Here is a 17,821-nt window from a genome sequence, read left to right as displayed (position 1 = left end):
ATTTTGAGGGTACATGTATTCACGCCTGGGCAGCACGCAAAGGTGGCTCTTTCTATTTTTGGTTTGCGGGGGGGGGGGGGGGTGTCGGAGACGATTTGCGCATACGGTTCCTTGGCACGAACAGTTCCATGAATACGCAGAGCGTGAGAAAAACGTCTGGCTTAATGGGATTTCTGCGCACTTTACCATGAATCGGACTCTTGGAGTTCAACCCTGCTACCAAATTGTTAACCAGTTGTTCCCATAAACCCTGTCTTCGTGCTCAGATAAAGGGGGAGGGATGCATATGTTGGGGGCATCAGGAAGCCATAGCAGGATCACTTTCATCACTCCATGTTCCTCTTTCCCACCTCCCGACTTTCTCCTTACTCCCTTCACGCTCCCCTGCCTCTTGTGACAACTCGGCTTCGACCCGCTCCGTGTTCCTTGACTACCGCCTCCCTGTCGCCCCCGGTGCCTTTTCATTCTGCACCACCCTTCTCTCTCATTCACTGCCCTATCCCTGCCTCGCTCTGCCCCCCCCCCTCCATCCCGTCACGGTCTCCCCTCTCTGCTCCTCACCCCTTTCCTTCGGTGGTCCTCTCCGCGTCACGCACTACCGTTCTTCCATTCCCTCCGCATCCCACTAACGCTACTCCCGTCTCCCTCCCCCCGTCTCGCACACTTCCCTCTTCTCCCTAATCCCTTACTCTGTCGCTTTTCCTGCCCCCTCTCGTCCTACTTTGCGCTCGTTCCCTCCTCTCCCTCGCCCGCTCTTCCTCCTTCTCCTGTCCACCTCTACGTCTCCTCCTGCCCCCACTGCCCTCTCCCACCTGCCCGACTGCCACATGCCTCGGCTCTGAGCCGAAAAACAAAGCCGAAGGCGGATGAAGTTGTGCGACTCCCCCGGGCGCGGCGCTGTCTCCCTGGCTGCTGGAGACCCCCGCGCGCCCCGAAGGCCCCTTTTGCGTAGCTGGGGTTCCCCGCTTTTGTTGCTGATGGGCTGGTCGCCCCGTCCCCCTCACCCTCATGGACCGTCCGAGATGCTCTTTTCCAAGGCGGTGGACTTCCAGAAGAGCAAATATGCCAAGTAAGGGGGTCCGGGCATCTAATGTTTCCGGGGGTGGGGTGCGGATTAAGAGCATAGAGGGAGGATTTCAAACACGTCCCCACTGCCGCCGCTGGCCGCACAATATTCATGGGGGGCGGGGAGGGGGTAGGTTTGGGGGTGGAACAAATTACTCTCACAGTGTGAAGGGGTAGTGGTGGGCTGTCTTTCTATACATTTTACGTAAAAGGGTCTTAAAAAATGTGAGGGTCACACATGGTCACACATGGGTCTGATGAGGGTTCCACTTGTAGGAATGTTCCATAGGCTTGACTCCGAGACAGAGTGCCTCACAACAAGTGCCTGCCCACGGCGGGCTAGGTGATCTGTCCATGGTGACGTCGCCCGTGGCTTGGCCCATAGGACCTCCCCGCGGTCTTGGACTCGCGTATTAGTGAAGTCACTCAGAGGGATTGGGGGCGCAAAGATCTGTCACTTTGACAGCCTGGTGTCGAACAGCACAGGTGTTACCGGAGCCTGGCTGTGCTCTCTGCTAATAGCGGCCACCTGGGAGGTCAGCACTAAGCTCTAGTCAGCCTGTGTGTTTAAGAGGCGGGCGACTGTCGAGGATATGGACGGAGGATAACGGATAAGTCACGTGCACGCTTTAGCGGGACTTTGTACACAGGAATCTGCAAACCCCCCTTTCCCCGCAACTAGCCTGTAGCCTTTTTCCATGTACACCTAACCTGTAAAGAGGAGGCTGACAGGCCGATTCATGGAATAATTAGCGCGGCGCAAGTGGGCAAAAACGTGCGATTCGCAGTGGAATAGCGAAAATCGCAGTGAACGTGCGAAAATCGCACGAAAAGCAGCGCACGTCGATTCATGGAAGGCCGTGCGCGAGAAAACCAGCGGATGTGCGAAAAAAAAGTGCGCGGCGCACGTTGGCGCACGTTGGCGCACAGGCCATCTAACAGCGTGCGCCAGGTCACAGCGAAAATCGCACAGGCCACAGCGAAATTCGCACATAGCGCGGCGCACGCAATAAAAGTAGGCGGAACACGGGCGTAACACTCGGAATGGGGAACAACTTGCCAAAACGTGGGCGTCACGGGGGAAGTACAGGGCACAAGTGCGCGGAACGCCCACACGCTCGCCTACAACACGTATTCATGGAATAGAATAGGGGAAAAAAGCGCACGCTCAAACCAGCGCACAGGCACAAACACGACCGCCACAAGAAAGGAGGCGGTAGCGTCTCTGCGGCTGTAAGAAATGTGCGCCAAAAGGTGCGCCAACAAATAGCACCTATATACTGCCATGATGAATGTCCCATACTGTGGCCCTCCAGGAAAAATGACGTGCAAAGGGGTACCCACAAACACGGACACCCGCTGACAAAAAATACGTGTGCATGTATACCGGGATGCGCGGGAAGTGTCACACGCGATTTGCAGGGTACGTGCATCACAGGGGTTCGCGTGAAGTTATTCACACGATCGGGCCTGGGGGAGCGGGCTACGTGTATTACAGGGGTTCGCGTGAAGTTCCTCACGCGATCGGGCCTGGGGGAGCGGGCTACGTGTATTACAGGGGTTCGCGTGAAGTTCCTCACGCGATCGGGCCTGGGGGAGCGGGCTACGTGTATTACAGGGGTTCGCGTGAAGTTCCTCACGCGATCGGGCCTGGGGGAGCGGGCTACGTGTATTTCAGGGGTTCGCGTGAAGTTCCACACGCGATCGGGCCTGGGGGAGCGGGCTACGTGTATTACAGGGGTTCGCGTGAAGTTCCACACGCGATCGGGCCTGGGGGAGCGGGCTACGTGTATTACAGGGGTTCGCGTGAAGTTCCTCACGCGATCGGGCCTGGGGGAGCGTGCTACGTGTATTTCAGGGGTTCGCGTGAAGTTTCACACGCGAATAGCCTGGGCGCGTGAATTTGAGGGGTGCGCGGGAATTTCCACACGCGATCGGGCCTGGGGGAGCGGGCTACGTGTATTACAGGGGTTCGCGTGAAGTTCCTCATGCGATCGGGCCTGGGGGAGCGGGCTACGTGTATTACAGGGGTTCGCGTGAAGTTCCTCACGCGATCGGGCCTGGGGGAGCGGGCTACGTGTATTACAGGGGTTCGCGTGAAGTTCCTCACGCGATCGGGCCTGGGGGAGCGGGCTACGTGTATTTCAGGGGTTCGCGTGAAGTTCCACACGCGATCGGGCCTGGGGGAGCGGGCTACGTGTATTACAGGGGTTCGCGTGAAGTTCCACACGCGATCGGGCCTGGGGGAGCGGGCTACGTGTATTTCAGGGGTTCGCGTGAAGTTCCACACGCGAATAGGCTGGGCGCGTGTATTTCAGGGGTGCGCGGGAAGTTCCACACGCGAATAGGCTGGGCGCGTGTATTTCAGGGGTTCGCGGGAAGTTCCACACGCGAATAGCCTGGGCGCGTGAATTTGAGGGGTGCGCGGGAAGTACCACACGCGAATAGCCTGGGCGCGTGAATTTGAGGGGTGCGCCGGGAGTTCCACACGCGAATAGCCTGGGCGCGTGTATTTCAGGGGTGCGCGGGGAGTTCCACACGCGAATAGCCTGGGCCCGTGTATTTCAGGGGTGCGCGGGAAGTCCCACACGCGAATAGCCTGGGCGCGTGTATTTCAGGGGTGCGCGGGAAGTTTTACACGCGAATAGGCTGGGCGCGTGTATTTCAGGGGTTCGCGGGAAGTTCCACACGCGAATAGCCTGGGCGCGTGAATTTGAGGGGTGCGCGGGAAGTACCACACGCGAATAGCCTGGGCGCGTGAATTTGAGGGGTGCGCGGGGAGTTCCACACGCGAATAGCCTGGGCGCGTGTATTTCAGGGGTGCGCGGGAAGTTTTACACGCGATTTCTGCACGGTACGTGTATTTCAGGGGTGCCGGGGAGTCCCACATGTGATTTGACAGTGTGGGTCCTCCCAGGTGTACCCTGTACACCCTCCACGGCCCCTGCAGGCAGCCCACACCACAGGGGACTACCCTGCATCCCTGGTCATGTCCCGCAGGCAGCCCACCCAACATGGGCATGCCCCCCAGCAAAGGCACATGTCTCCTTGAACTAATGAACACCAACACATGTCCCCTTGCACCCCCACCCCCCAGCACTGTGGGGCACATGCCAGCAGTCCCCCACCCATGTCCAACTCATGTCTCCCACCACCCCCACCCCCCAGCCACCAGGGTCACCCTCCACCAGGGCCCCACTCATGTCTCCCACCACCCCCACCCCCCAGCACTGTGGGGCACCTGCCAGCAGGCCCCCACCCATGTCCAACTCATGTCTCCCACCACCCCCACCCCCCAGCACTGTGGGGCACCTGCCAGCAGGCCCCCACCCATGTCCAACTCATGTCTCCCACCACCCCCACCCCCCAGCACTGTGGGGCACCTGCCAGCAGGCCCCCACCCATGTCCAACTCATGTCTCCCACCACCCCCACCCCCCAGCCACCAGGGTCACCCTCCACCAGGGCCCCACTCATGTCTCCCACCACCCCCACCCCCCAGCACTGTGGGGCACCTGCCAGCAGGCCCCCACCCATGTCCAACTCATGTCTCCCACCACCCCCACCCCCCAGCACTGTGGGGCACCTGCCAGCAGGCCCCCACCCATGTCCAACTCATGTCTCCCACCACCCCCACCCCCCAAGCACTGTGGGGCACCTGCCAGCAGGCCCCCACCCATGTCCAACTCATGTCTCCCACCACCCCCACCCCCCAGCACTGTGGGGCACCTGCCAGCAGGCCCCCACCCATGTCCAACTCATGTCTCCCACCACCCCCACCCCCCAGCCACCAGGGTCACCCTCCACCAGGGCCCCACTCATGTCTCCCACCACCCCCACCCCCCAGCACTGTGGGGCACCTGCCAGCAGGCCCCCACCCATGTCCAACTCATGTGTCCCACCACCCCCAAACCCCAGCCACCAGGGTCACCCTCCACCAGGGCCCCACTCATGTCTCCCACCACCCCCACCCCCCAGCACTGTGGGGCACCTGCCAGCAGGCCCCCACCCATGTCCAACTCATGTCTCCCACCACCCACACACCCCAGCACTGTGGGGCACCTGCCAGCAGGCCCCCACCCATGTCCAATCCATGCCCCCCTGCACCTGGGTCCCAACATTCCCCAATCATGTCCGTAATGCCCATCCTCCCCTGCCAAAAGGCCCAACCAACTATCACACCCACCCACATATCAAAGGCAATTACATGTTACACCCCCAATGTAAATAATGCAATTTAACACATGTCTGTCACACACAATGGCTGCAAGTGAATGTCAAAACACCCAACATGACATGCCTGAAAGCAATGAGATGATACCACACATTGAAGATTAAAAAAATAATATGTATTGAACAGCAAATAAGAAAAAACACAAAGCAAATCAAACAAAACAAGATGAATGTCCATGAAAAAATTTTGAAAAAATAAAATAAGCCAATCAAGAAGATAATCCTGGGTCCATGAGCCCTACCAAATTAAACCTAACTGACTACTAACTAAAAAGGGAACTATATACAAAAAAGTGGTGCATTGTCCAATCGCAACCCAAAAAAAATTCAAAAAAACAAAGGAAACCTAACCCTAACTATACAACTATATACAAAGGCAGCGGGCTATTCGGACGGCTCACTGGTTGTTGTCATGGGCCAGGGCATCCTCGAACTCCTGCTCAATGGCTTGGAGGCGGGCATGTTCCCTGGCCCCGAGGTCCCGCAGGGATAACGCAGTGTCAAGCTCAAACTCCCTGCGAAGACCCTCGAGGCACTCAGCCCGCCTCAGCGCCCTCCGCATGGAGTCCTCCGCCCTGACCATCGTGAGCCGTTCCTCCTCTGCCCGCTGCCGCTCCGCACCTATCCGCTGGCACAACCTCTCCCACACGGAAGCCACTCCCATTCCAGGGTTCTCCTGCCCTCCGGCCGATGCCTGCACCCCTGATGTTGATGGCCCCGAGCCATGATGCCTCCCACGTTGAGCCTGCTGCTGCCTCCGACGCAACTGCCTGTGCCAGCACGACGGCATCCAGGCTGATGGAAACCACCGACGCCGTCGTGCACGTGCCCTGCCCGATGATGCCGTCACATCCTCCATCTGCTGGGGTCCAGTTGCTCTGGTGTCCACCCCTGCTGGATCTCTGACTCCCGACTGTGGCAGGGATGGGATCCCCACCGAGCTGGCTGCATTGGTCGGGGCAGGTCCACAGGGGGCCCTGGTGGCATCTGGGCTGGAAGACGGCAAGGAGAACGACTGGTGGATAGCCTGCACAGAGGAGGAGAGGGCCGCCACATTGGCCAACACATGCAGGAAACCCCCGAACATGGCCGATCCCAATTGGGCCACGTCGGCACGGTGCACTTCGTGATGACGTGCGTGCTCCTCCCGGGAAGCACGCACGGCATCACGAATCGCAGCCGTGCGCAACGCGACCCCAATCAGGACCTTCTCCGCACGGCCAGGGGTTCCCACGTCCGCAGGTGGAGGGGAGTCAGGTGACATGGACATCCCCTCTACCTGCGGACAGGCCTGGGACGGGGCATCCCTGCTGGTGCATGGTGGTGCACTCACAGGGTCAGGGACAGCGACATGCACAGGCCCCTCCACGGTGACCTGTGCTGCCTCCTGCCCCTGGCCCTGGACTGCACCACTTGCACCAGCAGGGATGCCCCCACCAGGCCCCATGTGTGCCCCAGTGGCGGCCTCCTCCTCCTCTGTGCAAACCACCAACCTGGATGGCTCCTCACCGTCTCCCACCGTAGCAGGCCCCTGTGGGGGCTCACCCACCCCTTCCGCTGCAGCCGTGGGGGCATCCCCGCCGCCTTGCTCCACAGCGCCGTCTCCGCCCTCTTCTTCACTAGCCGCTGCGTAGAGGGAGACAAAGAACACAAGCATCAGGGCACTGTACAATGGTCCCCTAGACAGGAAGCAATAGCAGATGAGCACCACTGTCAAAGTACACGTCCATCATGTCCCTCCACAACACATGGGCCAGTCCAGGCAAAACACACACAGTAACAGGCATGGTGCATGCCATGGACATTTCCATGCATGTCCAATGGACTCTTGAAACATTCAATGATATGTAACTCACATGCATCATGGCTCATGCCCATCACATGCACACACATCACCTCAGTCACATCCATCTGGCCCCAAACACACCAAACACAGCGGATACAAGGGTAATTTTGCTGCTTTACTGAATCTCTGCATTGTCACACACATGTGTCATGCATCCATGGCATGCACAAGTCACAGACACGCAGGTCAGGCACACAGACATGGCTACCATATATGTACCTGGCATCAGCACCCATCCCTCACCCCCACCCATGTTCAGGTACAGAGACTGGCATGCTCTCATGTTCATAATCTGATTAGGGCTCCCCATGCGGCATTTCAACACATGCAACAACCATGTGCATCACACATCACTGGTCGCACATGCATTACCATGATGTCCCTGCACACATACATGCATACATGGGCTATGGCACACATACAGGCAAGTATCATAGAACCAGCACACCGCAACATGCCCTGTCACACACAGTAATGCATGGACACTTACCGCTCAACTCCAGACGGGCCTCCCTCTCAAGGATCTGGGCGTGGAGCGCTGGGCGTACGCGTTCCAGGACCCTCATCTGGATGGTACTCATGCGGCCCCGGCCCCCCTCCACGAGGCGCCGGGCCTTCACAAGGGTCCTGGACCTCAAGTCCTCCCAGCGCTTCTTGATCTTCAGGACGTCGCGGGTTGCCACCCCCTCCGCGTTGATGGCAACCACACAGTCGGCCCAGATCCTCTGCCGTCCTTCCTTGCTGGCGCGGGACGATCCAAAGAGGGCATCATACTGCCCCAGGACATGCTCCACCAGGACACCAACTTCGGTGACAGTGAAGCTGGTGCCCCTCTGCCCCTCTGGCCTGGGGTTGCCACTGGTGCCAGATGTGGAAGTGCCCGACATGGCAACCCCAGAGGCAGGTGTGGGTGGGCAACTGGGTCCTGGGGCTGGGCTGTGGAGCGATGTAATACCAGTCGGGAGTCTTCAGTTCCAGCAGGGGTGGACACAGCAACTGGACCCCTGCAGATGGCTGATGTGCAGGCACCAAATGGCAGGGCACGGTGGCAGCAGGCAGGCAGGCAGGCAGGCACCAGCAGATGGCACGTGGGAGGCTGCTCGGGGCACTGGGGGGCAGTAACTCGGCCTTCTGGGCAGGAGCGTGGGCTTCCGTGTGTTTTCGCGTGGCCAGCTTGATACGGAGTGATTTGGCACGTGAAAATCCTGCACGTCAGCGTGAAATCCGAGGAAAGGCCCTTAGCGCGTAAGCGCGTCAGCACGCATACGCGATTCTATTGGACCAGAGTCCCTCAGCGCGTAAGCGCGTCTGTGACGTGACCCGCACGGGTGTTCCCCACTCAGGACGTGATGACGGGGCACACGTGGAGATACTGCACGTCAGAGTGTCATCGCGTGTAATTGGACAAAAGTGCGCGTACACGCGATTGGCCTATGTACGTGTATTTAATGGGTGCGCGGCCACTTACACACGCAAGTACGTCAGCGAACCGGTATCCCGTGGTGCGTGTGAATTTCCACACGCTATTGGACTGGCAACAGGATTCCAGGGCTGCGCGGGTCACACGCTGTATCCCGTGGTGCGTGTGAATTCCCACACGCTATTGGACTGGCAACAGGATTCCAGGGCTGCGCGGGTCACACGCTGTATCCCGTGGTGCGTGTGAATTCCCACACGCTATTGGACTGGCAACAGGATTCCAGGGCTGCGCGGGTCACACGCTGTATCCCGTGGTGCGTGTGAATTTCCACACGCTATTGGACTGGCAACAGGATTCCAGGGCTGCGCGGGTCACACGCTGTATCCCGTGGTGCGTGTGAATTTCCACACGCTATTGGACTGGCAACAGGATTCCAGGGCTGCGCGGGTCACACGCTCGCCTAGAACACGCGCTAAGCATAAATCGCGGACTTTAACAATAACAAGCTCAGACGCCAGGATGAACATACCGTTCCTAGCAGCAGTGGCAGTGGGCTACCAAAGGAGGAGGAGGATAGTCAGGGCCAGAATATTCACACCCAGAAGCAGCCTTTTCGGGATGCCTGATGACCAGGTGTATGGGAGGTACAGGTTTCCACCACACATCATACTGGACCTGGTGACTGAGTGGGAGGATGACCTCACATCACCCACCCTGTGCTCCCAAGCACTCAGCCCCCTGGAGAAGGTCCTCAATGTACTGCACTTCTTAGCCACTGGATCATTTCAGCGGACAAGTGCCATAGTGGGTGGGGTGTCACAGGCCACCCAGTCACGCTGCCTACACCAGGTCTTGAACATCATGACTGCACGCCCATCAGTCCGCAGGCACATATACCTGCCCAGAACACCTGCAGAAAGGCATGCTGCCGCCCTGGATTTTTACGCAGTGGCACGATTCCCCAAAGTGCTAGGTGCCATCGACTGCACCCATGTGGCTCTACGTCCCCCCAGGGCATCTGAGCACATCTATAGGAACCGCAAGCACTGGCATTCCATCAACGTGCAGGTAGCATGTAATGCCAAGGGAATCATCACCTCAGTATATGCCAACTATCCCGGCTCCACCCACGACAGCTTCATTTACCGAATGTCCACCCTAAGCCGGGACCTAGAAGCTGGGCGGCATGGCTGCTTGGTGAGTATGTATGCCACTGCACATGCATGCATGTTGGATACTGAGCAAGGTCACAACCTCACCAATGATACCAATCCCCACCTCCACAGGGGACAGTGCCTACCCTCTCAGCCCCCACATGATGACGCCAATTCGGAACCCCACCACGCCACCCCAGGTAAGATTTAACACAGCCCACATCACAACCAGGGGCATAGTGGAGCGCACATTCGGAGTGCTGAAGTCACGCTTTCGCTCCCTTGACCGTTCTGGCGGGCAGCTGTTATACGCTCCCCCAGTAGTGTGCAGGATCATAGTGGCAGCATGTGTCCTGCACAACGTTGCAACACGCCGGGGCCTGGCCGTGGACATGGTGGTGGCCCCACATCCCCAACCACATGCACAGCCGCTGCGCATGGGAGGGGAAAGGGCACGGGGGGAGGCAGCCCGTACACAGCTAGTGGCTAATTACTTCACATAGAAATCACACCCCTGTGGAGTGCACACTGCCCTGGCACATTCCATCTGACAATCAATGATGACTCAACCTGACACTGATCCTGAATGTGTGGAGAATGAACCGGGAATTCCATGTCAGCCTGAGATTGTTCACCTGGAAGTGTCACAATGTGTGCATCCCTACCCACACAGACACCACCAATGCAGTTTTGTGAAGTTACACATTGAAGCAGCTAAAATGAATACCCACTTGCAAAATGCAACAAGAGGACAGTGCCATGTCAGCCAACCCAACCCCAGCACTGCCACACGACACACCGTGCCATGACATGCTAATTGCAGGTAAACAAAGTAATCCACACAACATGACATCACTCTCACTATGTACAGTGGCACTATTAGAAACCTGCAACACCTGAAATGCTCACAGCAATGCCGGACCAACAACATACTTGAGCACGTAGTACCATTAACATGACATCAAAAATGTAACATATTAGTAGTCTCACCACCTGGAAATGCCTGCACTCCCACCACTACCAACTGTGCAGTGTTGGTGCCATGTAGAGTTGTAGGTGCACTGCTGCCAACATGGTCCCCATCGCCAGACTAGAGGTCCTTGTGTGGACTTGAGGAAGGGACCTGCAAATTGGGAGGTAGACACAGAAGAAGAGTTACACATCAATGCAACATGCAGTGTACAACACAACAGCAATATGCACTAGGAATGTATACACAGTATTGACTACAGACTGGCCACACAGTTAATGGGAGTCCAACGTCACTGTGTAATTCACTGTCACTTGGGCACACCCTTTGCAAGCCCATGGAAACGGGAAGCAGGAGGGGTGTGTGTGACTCAAACCCAAGCATCTGAACCAAATACATTACAAGCCTGCATGTGCCCAGCCACAATGCAGCGTATGCCCACAGGAACCACGGGAGCCAACAGATCGGAGCCAACAGATCGGAGCCAACAGATCGGAGCCAACAGATCGGAGCCAACAGATCGGAGCCAACAGATCGGAGCCAACAGATCGGAGCCAACAGATCGGAGCCAACAGATCGGAGCCAACAGATCGGAGCCAACAGATCCTCCCAAAAAAATTGGGAATAAAAGAAATCAAAATAAAAATGAAAATAAGTAAAAATCAAAAATGGCCATTGATGGGCCCGGGGGGGTTGGGGAGGCCACCCAGGAGGTCCGAGGACAGGATGCACACCAGAACCCACCTGCGTGGATCCTGGGAAAATAAAACACCTCCATGGGCTCATGGCCCACACGGCTACCCTATTGTGGGAGTGTCACTGCTGTCGCTATTATCACCCTGTGCAGCTGCATCCGGAGGTGGTTGCACTATGGGAGGCAGCCCACGCAAGGCCCTAGTCTGCTCCTCCATGGCTGCAAGCATGCGGGTGTGGTAGGTCTGGTTCTGGAGGATGAGTGTGCGGAGGTCCCCATGCAACAACTCACGGGATGCCCGGACCTCCGCCCTCGTTGCCTGCATCTCAGCTGAGAGCGTACGGGTGAGACGCTCCAGCTGCTGTTCTGTCCTTTGGTGTGTGGAAGCCTCAAGCTCAACAAGAGTCGTCCTGAGGTGTAGGAGCTCCTGCCTCAGGGCTTCCCTGTGGCCCTGGGACTCAATGGAGATGGCCTCCTGCAGAGTCGCCAGTGCCGCCCGCCTGTCCCTGTTGGACCCCAACATGTCCTCCCTGTGTGACTGGCAGATGGAGTCAGTTGCCTGCTCTAGTCGCTCCATCAGCCTTTCTGGGGGGACAATGGAAGTGGCCACCCTATCCATGGCCTGAGCCATCATCTCGGATGATGCAGCCTGTTGGGTAGCCATACCGTAAATGGATTGCTCCCATGCGGTATTGCCAGGTGGCGTACGGCCACCACGTCGGCGGGCACCACACCTGTCTGGGGCAAGGCGAACTGCGCCTTGCTGTGCCGGCACTGCCTGAGGCTGCAGGACTGCATTCCCCCTCTGATCTGCTGGCCCAGGAACAGGATCAGATGTCGCGGAGTGTGACCCTGCATCCGTAACCACCAAAGGCGTAGCTGCCAACACTGACATCCCCATGGAGGGTACTGACCCTGGTGCAGGTGGGTGAGACAGAACAGAATCCCTCCCTGGAACACTCACCAGCGACGGCACGTAGGTCTCATCCGAATCAACACCTGAGTACAGCTCGGGGGAGGTGCAGCCAGAGACACCCCTTGAGAGCACGACCTGCAGCACTTGTGGGTTCTCCCCCACCACCACACCACGTCCCTCACTGGTGGTTGGTCGGCCCTGGGACACCTCCTGGGTCTGCACCATCTCCACAACCCCAGCAGTATCAGTTGCGTCTTCCCCTGCAAAGACATGAAAACAAAGTAATGGAAACAGGCATTAGCACCATGGCACACATTGAGGGCTGAGAAGCAAGAGAACCAGTACTTGATTGACATGTCCCACATGACTAAAACCCTCCCATGCATGCACCCTCACTGCGTATGAAGTGCAGGCAAACGGCACACACTGATGACACCAAGATGGAAGATGAACAAATTTTCTGCATGCTGCCTGGCAGTGGCATCACACATTGGCCTGTGATTGGCAGGTGAAACACACATGCCATCACACAGATGGCATGTACCATTGCTATTGAGTGAAGATGGAGAGGAGGGCAGCACCTATTCATTCAGTCCAGTTCCCGCATGTAATAGCTTTTCTGATTCTGACAGGTCAGATTTTTCACCTGGAGCTGCCAGTCTGTAATGGTCAAATTGCACAGGGACATGTGTGTACAAAAGATATCCAGGTAACAAAGTCACTCCCCTTTACCATACCCATGTCAGACATGTGACTAGTGGACAGCGACATGCCTAGTGAAAGTGGTGGAATGCAAACAAACTGACTGAATGAACAGTGAAAAATAAGCAAATCTGTTGTGTCAAGGTGACACTTCAAGGGCAACTGGCGTGCAGTTGTGCTAGATGTCTACTGTTGGCAGAAGGGATACTGCTATGGCCAAATGCAGCTGCGCAGGAAGTATTGCATGAAGCACATGGCTGACCCATACGACTGAGGCGCACACACTCTCTCCTGGCACCCAAACAGAAGCCCTCACACACACACCATGCACATGTATGACACACACATGCATGTGCACTCACCGGACAATGCCTCGTAATCAGCCAGATCTCCCACGCCTTGGATCTGTTCCTCCGTGACGTAGGTCCCAGCGACTGACTCATGTGGAGTGAGTTCCATGTCTACTACTGGAGACCCACCTCCAGTCACTAGAGTTGCGGCATGACTTGAGGCCAGCTTACTCTTTGCCCTGCGCTTTAGGTCATTCCAGCGCTTATAGCAATCATTGGCTGTGCGCCTCACGATTCCAAGGGCACTTACGATGTCCGCAACGGTCTGCCAGTGTGCCTGGCGTTGTGCAGGTGTGGTCTTGGATCCTGCAACAATGACCATCTCGTTGTCATGTCCGGACACATACTCGACAAGTGCATTCAGTTCGTCATCCGTGAAGCTGGGCTTCCTGGACGGGCCGGACTGTGTAGCCGTGTCTGGGGCATCAGCCTGTGCCGGACGAGCACTCTTCCTCTTCCGCTTGGAAGGTGGTGGTGATCCTGAGTGTCCTGCGCCGCTCTGGACACTAGGGGCAGGAGCCCTGGTGGACTCTGTATCAGGAGTGTGGGATTGCACACTCAGCATGGGAGTTGGTGCAGGCATTGGCTCGAGTGTGATGGTGTCAGGGGGAATGTCAGCAGCATGGACTAGGACCGACACTGTCCTGGCTGGGTGTGTGAGGGCTGGGGTGGATGGAGCCGCAGCTGCCCCTGCAGCCACTCCGCCCTGCCTCCTTGGTGCAGTAGATGACCTTGCAGCCCCAGATCCACGTGGCATGATGGCATCAACGTGCACCAGCGCACGTGTCGTAGCCCTGCTGACCTGGAAGTCAGCCATGGAGTCAGCCAGGTCTGGTGCCACAATGGGCTGGTCCAACAAGGGCTGAGCATGGATGGTGTCAGCCACTTCAGCCTCAACGGGAGGGGGGGAGGGGGGGGGAGGGGGGGGGATGATGGGTGCCCTTGACTGGTCCTCCACACATGGGGGGTCAGGCTCACCCTGCAAGTTACGACCACGTCCCCTACCGGATCCACCACGGCCACCACTTGTGGCTCTTCCACCTTTGCCACCCTTACGGAATCCTCGCCTCCCAGCCATGGCACTGATGTTAATGTGCGTATGGGAGTGGCTGTAGACAATTGTCCTGGGCAATTGGGGGTCAAAGGGGTTGGGTACCAGATGGTAATTGTACCCTAGTGCTCTAGCACGGCTGATTGTAACCCCTGGGGAAAGATGACGGGTCACGCAACGCACAGGAGGCCCAAAAAAGGGAGATGACGTGCACGCAACCCCTCCTAGACCACGTGTGCAGAAAGAAAAACCTGCACTACGCTGTGGCACCCAGTAACACAAGAATGAACGTATGCGTGTCACACGCAGCCTAGAATGACCTCTGAAGGGGTAGGCAACACACGGGGCAAGCACAGAAGTTGGATACGTGCGTGACTCACCGTCTGCCAGGTAAAAGAGCGTGAAGAATGAGCGCGTTTGGCTGGCTAAACCCCCGCCAAAAGAAGATGTGTGCGCTGTCTGAGAAGACAGGACAACAGTAGAAGGGGACACTGTTTGAGGGAACAGGCCCAGGTAAACCAGTAAAAGAGAAAAAAGAGAAAAAGCTGTCAGAGGTAACAGGGAATACGAACTGGAAACGCCGTGAAGTAAATCGCGTGTGAAACGACAAGAAGTACAGATTTCACCCACTCGCTCTCCACGAAAAGCACGTACAAGGAAATGGTGTTCTACATGTACCTTATATACAGGCCCACACGTACAGCGTCACTTACGCGGCGTGTACGTTCACCAATCACACGCTTTGTCACTTCTACGTGTACATCCATTTTCACCAATCACACGCTTTGACACTGGGACGTGTCACGCAACAATTTCCTGCACGTGCAGGTGACTATAGGCGCGCATATGCTGTTGACGGGTTTACGCGCTAAGGCCCTTTGCTGACGTGTGGGATTTCACTACCTATCAGGCTGTCCACGCGTTCACACACGAGAGACTACGCTCCTGGCCAGGAGGCGAAATTACTGCCCCCCAGAGCCCTGAGCACGCTCCCACCTGCCATCTGCTGCTGCCTGACTGCCTGCTGGCCACGTGCCCCACAGTGCTGGTGGGTGGGGGTGTTGGGAGACATGGGTGGGGGCCTGGTGGAGGGTGCCCCTGCACTGGTGGGGGGGTGGGGGTGGTGGGAGACATGAGTGGGGGCCTGGTGGAGGCTGCCCCTGCACTGCTGGGGGGGTGGGGGTGCAGGGGGACATGAGCAGGTGTGCAGGGTAGTCCCCTGTTTTGTAGACTGCCTGCAGGGGCCGTGGAGGGTGTACAGGGAACACCTGTGAGGACCCACCCAGCCTAATCGCGTGTGATGATTCCCACGCACCCCTGTAATACACGTACCCTGGCTAATCGCGTGTATAACTTCCCGCGTACCCCTGTAATACACTTACCCTGGCCAATCGCGTGTTAAACTTCCCGCGTACCCCTGTAATACACGTACCCTGGCCAATCGCGTGTTGAACTTCCCGCGTACCCCTGTAATACACGTACCCTGGCTAATCGCGTGTTGAACTTCCCGCGTACCCCTGTAATACACTTACCCTGGTCAATCGCGTGTTAAACTTCCAGCGTACCCCTGTAATACACGTACCCTGGCTAATCGCGTGTTGAACTTCCCGCGTACCCCTGTAATACACTTACCCTGGCTAATCGCGTGTTAAACTTCCCGCGTACCCCTGTAATACACGTACCCTGGCCAATCGCGTGTTGAACTTCCCGCGTACCCCTGTAATACACGTACCCTGGCTAATCGCGTGTTGAACTTCCCGCGTACCCCTGTAATACACTTACCCTGGTCAATCGCGTGTTAAACTTCCAGCGTACCCCTGTAATACACGTACCCTGGCTAATCGCGTGTTGAACTTCCCGCGTACCCCTGTAATACACTTACCCTGGCTAATCGCGTGTTGAACTTCCCGCGTACCCCTGTAATACACTTACCCTGGTCAATCGCGTGTTGAACTTCCCGCGTACCCCTGTAATACACGTACCCTGGCTAATCGCGTGTTGAACTTCCCGCGTACCCCTGTAATACACTTACCCTGGTCAATCGCGTGTTAAACTTCCAGCGTACCCCTGTAATACACGTACCCTGGCTAATCGCGTGTTGAACTTCCCGCGTACCCCTGTAATACACTTACCCTGGCTAATCGCGTGTTAAACTTCCCGCGTACCCCTGTAATACACGTACCCTGGCCAATCGCGTGTTGAACTTCCCGCGTACCCCTGTAATACACGTACCCTGGCTAATCGCGTGTTGAACTTCCCGCGTACCCCTGTAATACACTTACCCTGGTCAATCGCGTGTTAAACTTCCAGCGTACCCCTGTAATACACGTACCCTGGCTAATCGCGTGTTGAACTTCCCGCGTACCCCTGTAATACACTTACCCTGGCTAATCGCGTGTTGAACTTCCCGCGTACCCCTGTAATACACTTACCCTGGTCAATCGCGTGTTGAACTTCCCGCGTACCCCTGTAATACACGTACCCTGGCTAATCGCGTGTTGAACTTCCCGCGTACCCCTGTAATACACTTACCCTGGCCAATCGCGTGTTAAACTTCCCGCGTACCCCTGTAATACACGTACCCTGGCCAATCGCGTGTTGAACTTCCCGCGTACCCCTGTAATACACGTACCCTGGCTAATCGCGTGTTGAACTTCCCGCGTACCCCTGTAATACACTTACCCTGGTCAATCGCGTGTTAAACTTCCAGCGTACCCCTGTAATACACGTACCCTGGCTAATCGCGTGTTGAACTTCCCGCGTACCCCTGTAATACACTTACCCTGGCTAATCGCGTGTTAAACTTCCCGCGTACCCCTGTAATACACTTACCCTGGCTAATCGCGTGTTAAACTTCCCGCGTACCCCTGTAATACACTTACCCTGGCTAATCGCGTGTTGAACTTCCCGCGTACCCCTGTGATACACGTACCCTGGCTAATCGCGTGTTGAACTTCCCGCGTACCCCTGTAATACACTTACCCTGGCTAATCGCGTGTTAAACTTCCCGCGTACCCCTGTAATACACGTACCCTGGCTAATCGCGTGTATGACTTCACGTGTACCCCTGATATGCACGTTTCCCGCTTTGCGTTCCTTGTTTGGCAGCCCTGTAACTGGTCCAGGGTTAGCGCAGCCCTTTGCGATGATTTAGCGATTTTGATGGCTTTTCCTTGCGCAAGGGCGTTCTTGGGGGCGTTACTGGCGCTGCTGCAGGGTCGCTGCGATACTCTGCGCCACGGCTGGTTTGGGAGCATGAAATCCATGAATACGCTGTGCGCGGAAATCGGTTTTAGCGCACGTGCCTGGCGCAGTCAATCGCACGCGGACACTCTGCGCCAGCCGATTGCGACACTTTTCTGCGAAATTCTATGAATTACCCTGTGTGTGTTGCGCAGTCGGTTGAGCGCTGACGACAGAG

At 56.9% G+C, this 17,821-nt stretch overlaps 1 protein-coding gene across 2 annotated transcripts in view; it reads left to right on the top strand.

The window, feature by feature from the left end:
* Positions 1 to 373: 373 nt before the first annotated feature.
* The window catches only part of MMD2 (monocyte to macrophage differentiation associated 2), a 452,296-nt gene continuing 434,848 nt past the window's right edge, over positions 374 to 17,821 (top strand). The window contains exon 1 of one of the 2 annotated variants that reach the window (XM_069645518.1): positions 374 to 1,069. In XM_069645518.1, coding sequence (XP_069501619.1) covers positions 867 to 1,069 — 203 coding nt within the window. In that variant the 5' untranslated portion in view covers positions 374 to 866. The remainder of the gene's footprint in view (positions 1,070 to 17,821) is intronic. The other variant, XM_069645517.1, reaches the window with a different exon arrangement.

The sequence above is a fragment of the Ambystoma mexicanum genome, chromosome 2p, assembly GCF_040938575.1.
Source record: "Ambystoma mexicanum isolate Mex_15411 chromosome 2p, UKY_AmexF1_1, whole genome shotgun sequence".
Taxonomy (NCBI): Eukaryota; Metazoa; Chordata; class Amphibia; order Caudata; family Ambystomatidae; genus Ambystoma; species Ambystoma mexicanum.
This window is presented reverse-complemented; position numbering and strand designations above follow the sequence as displayed.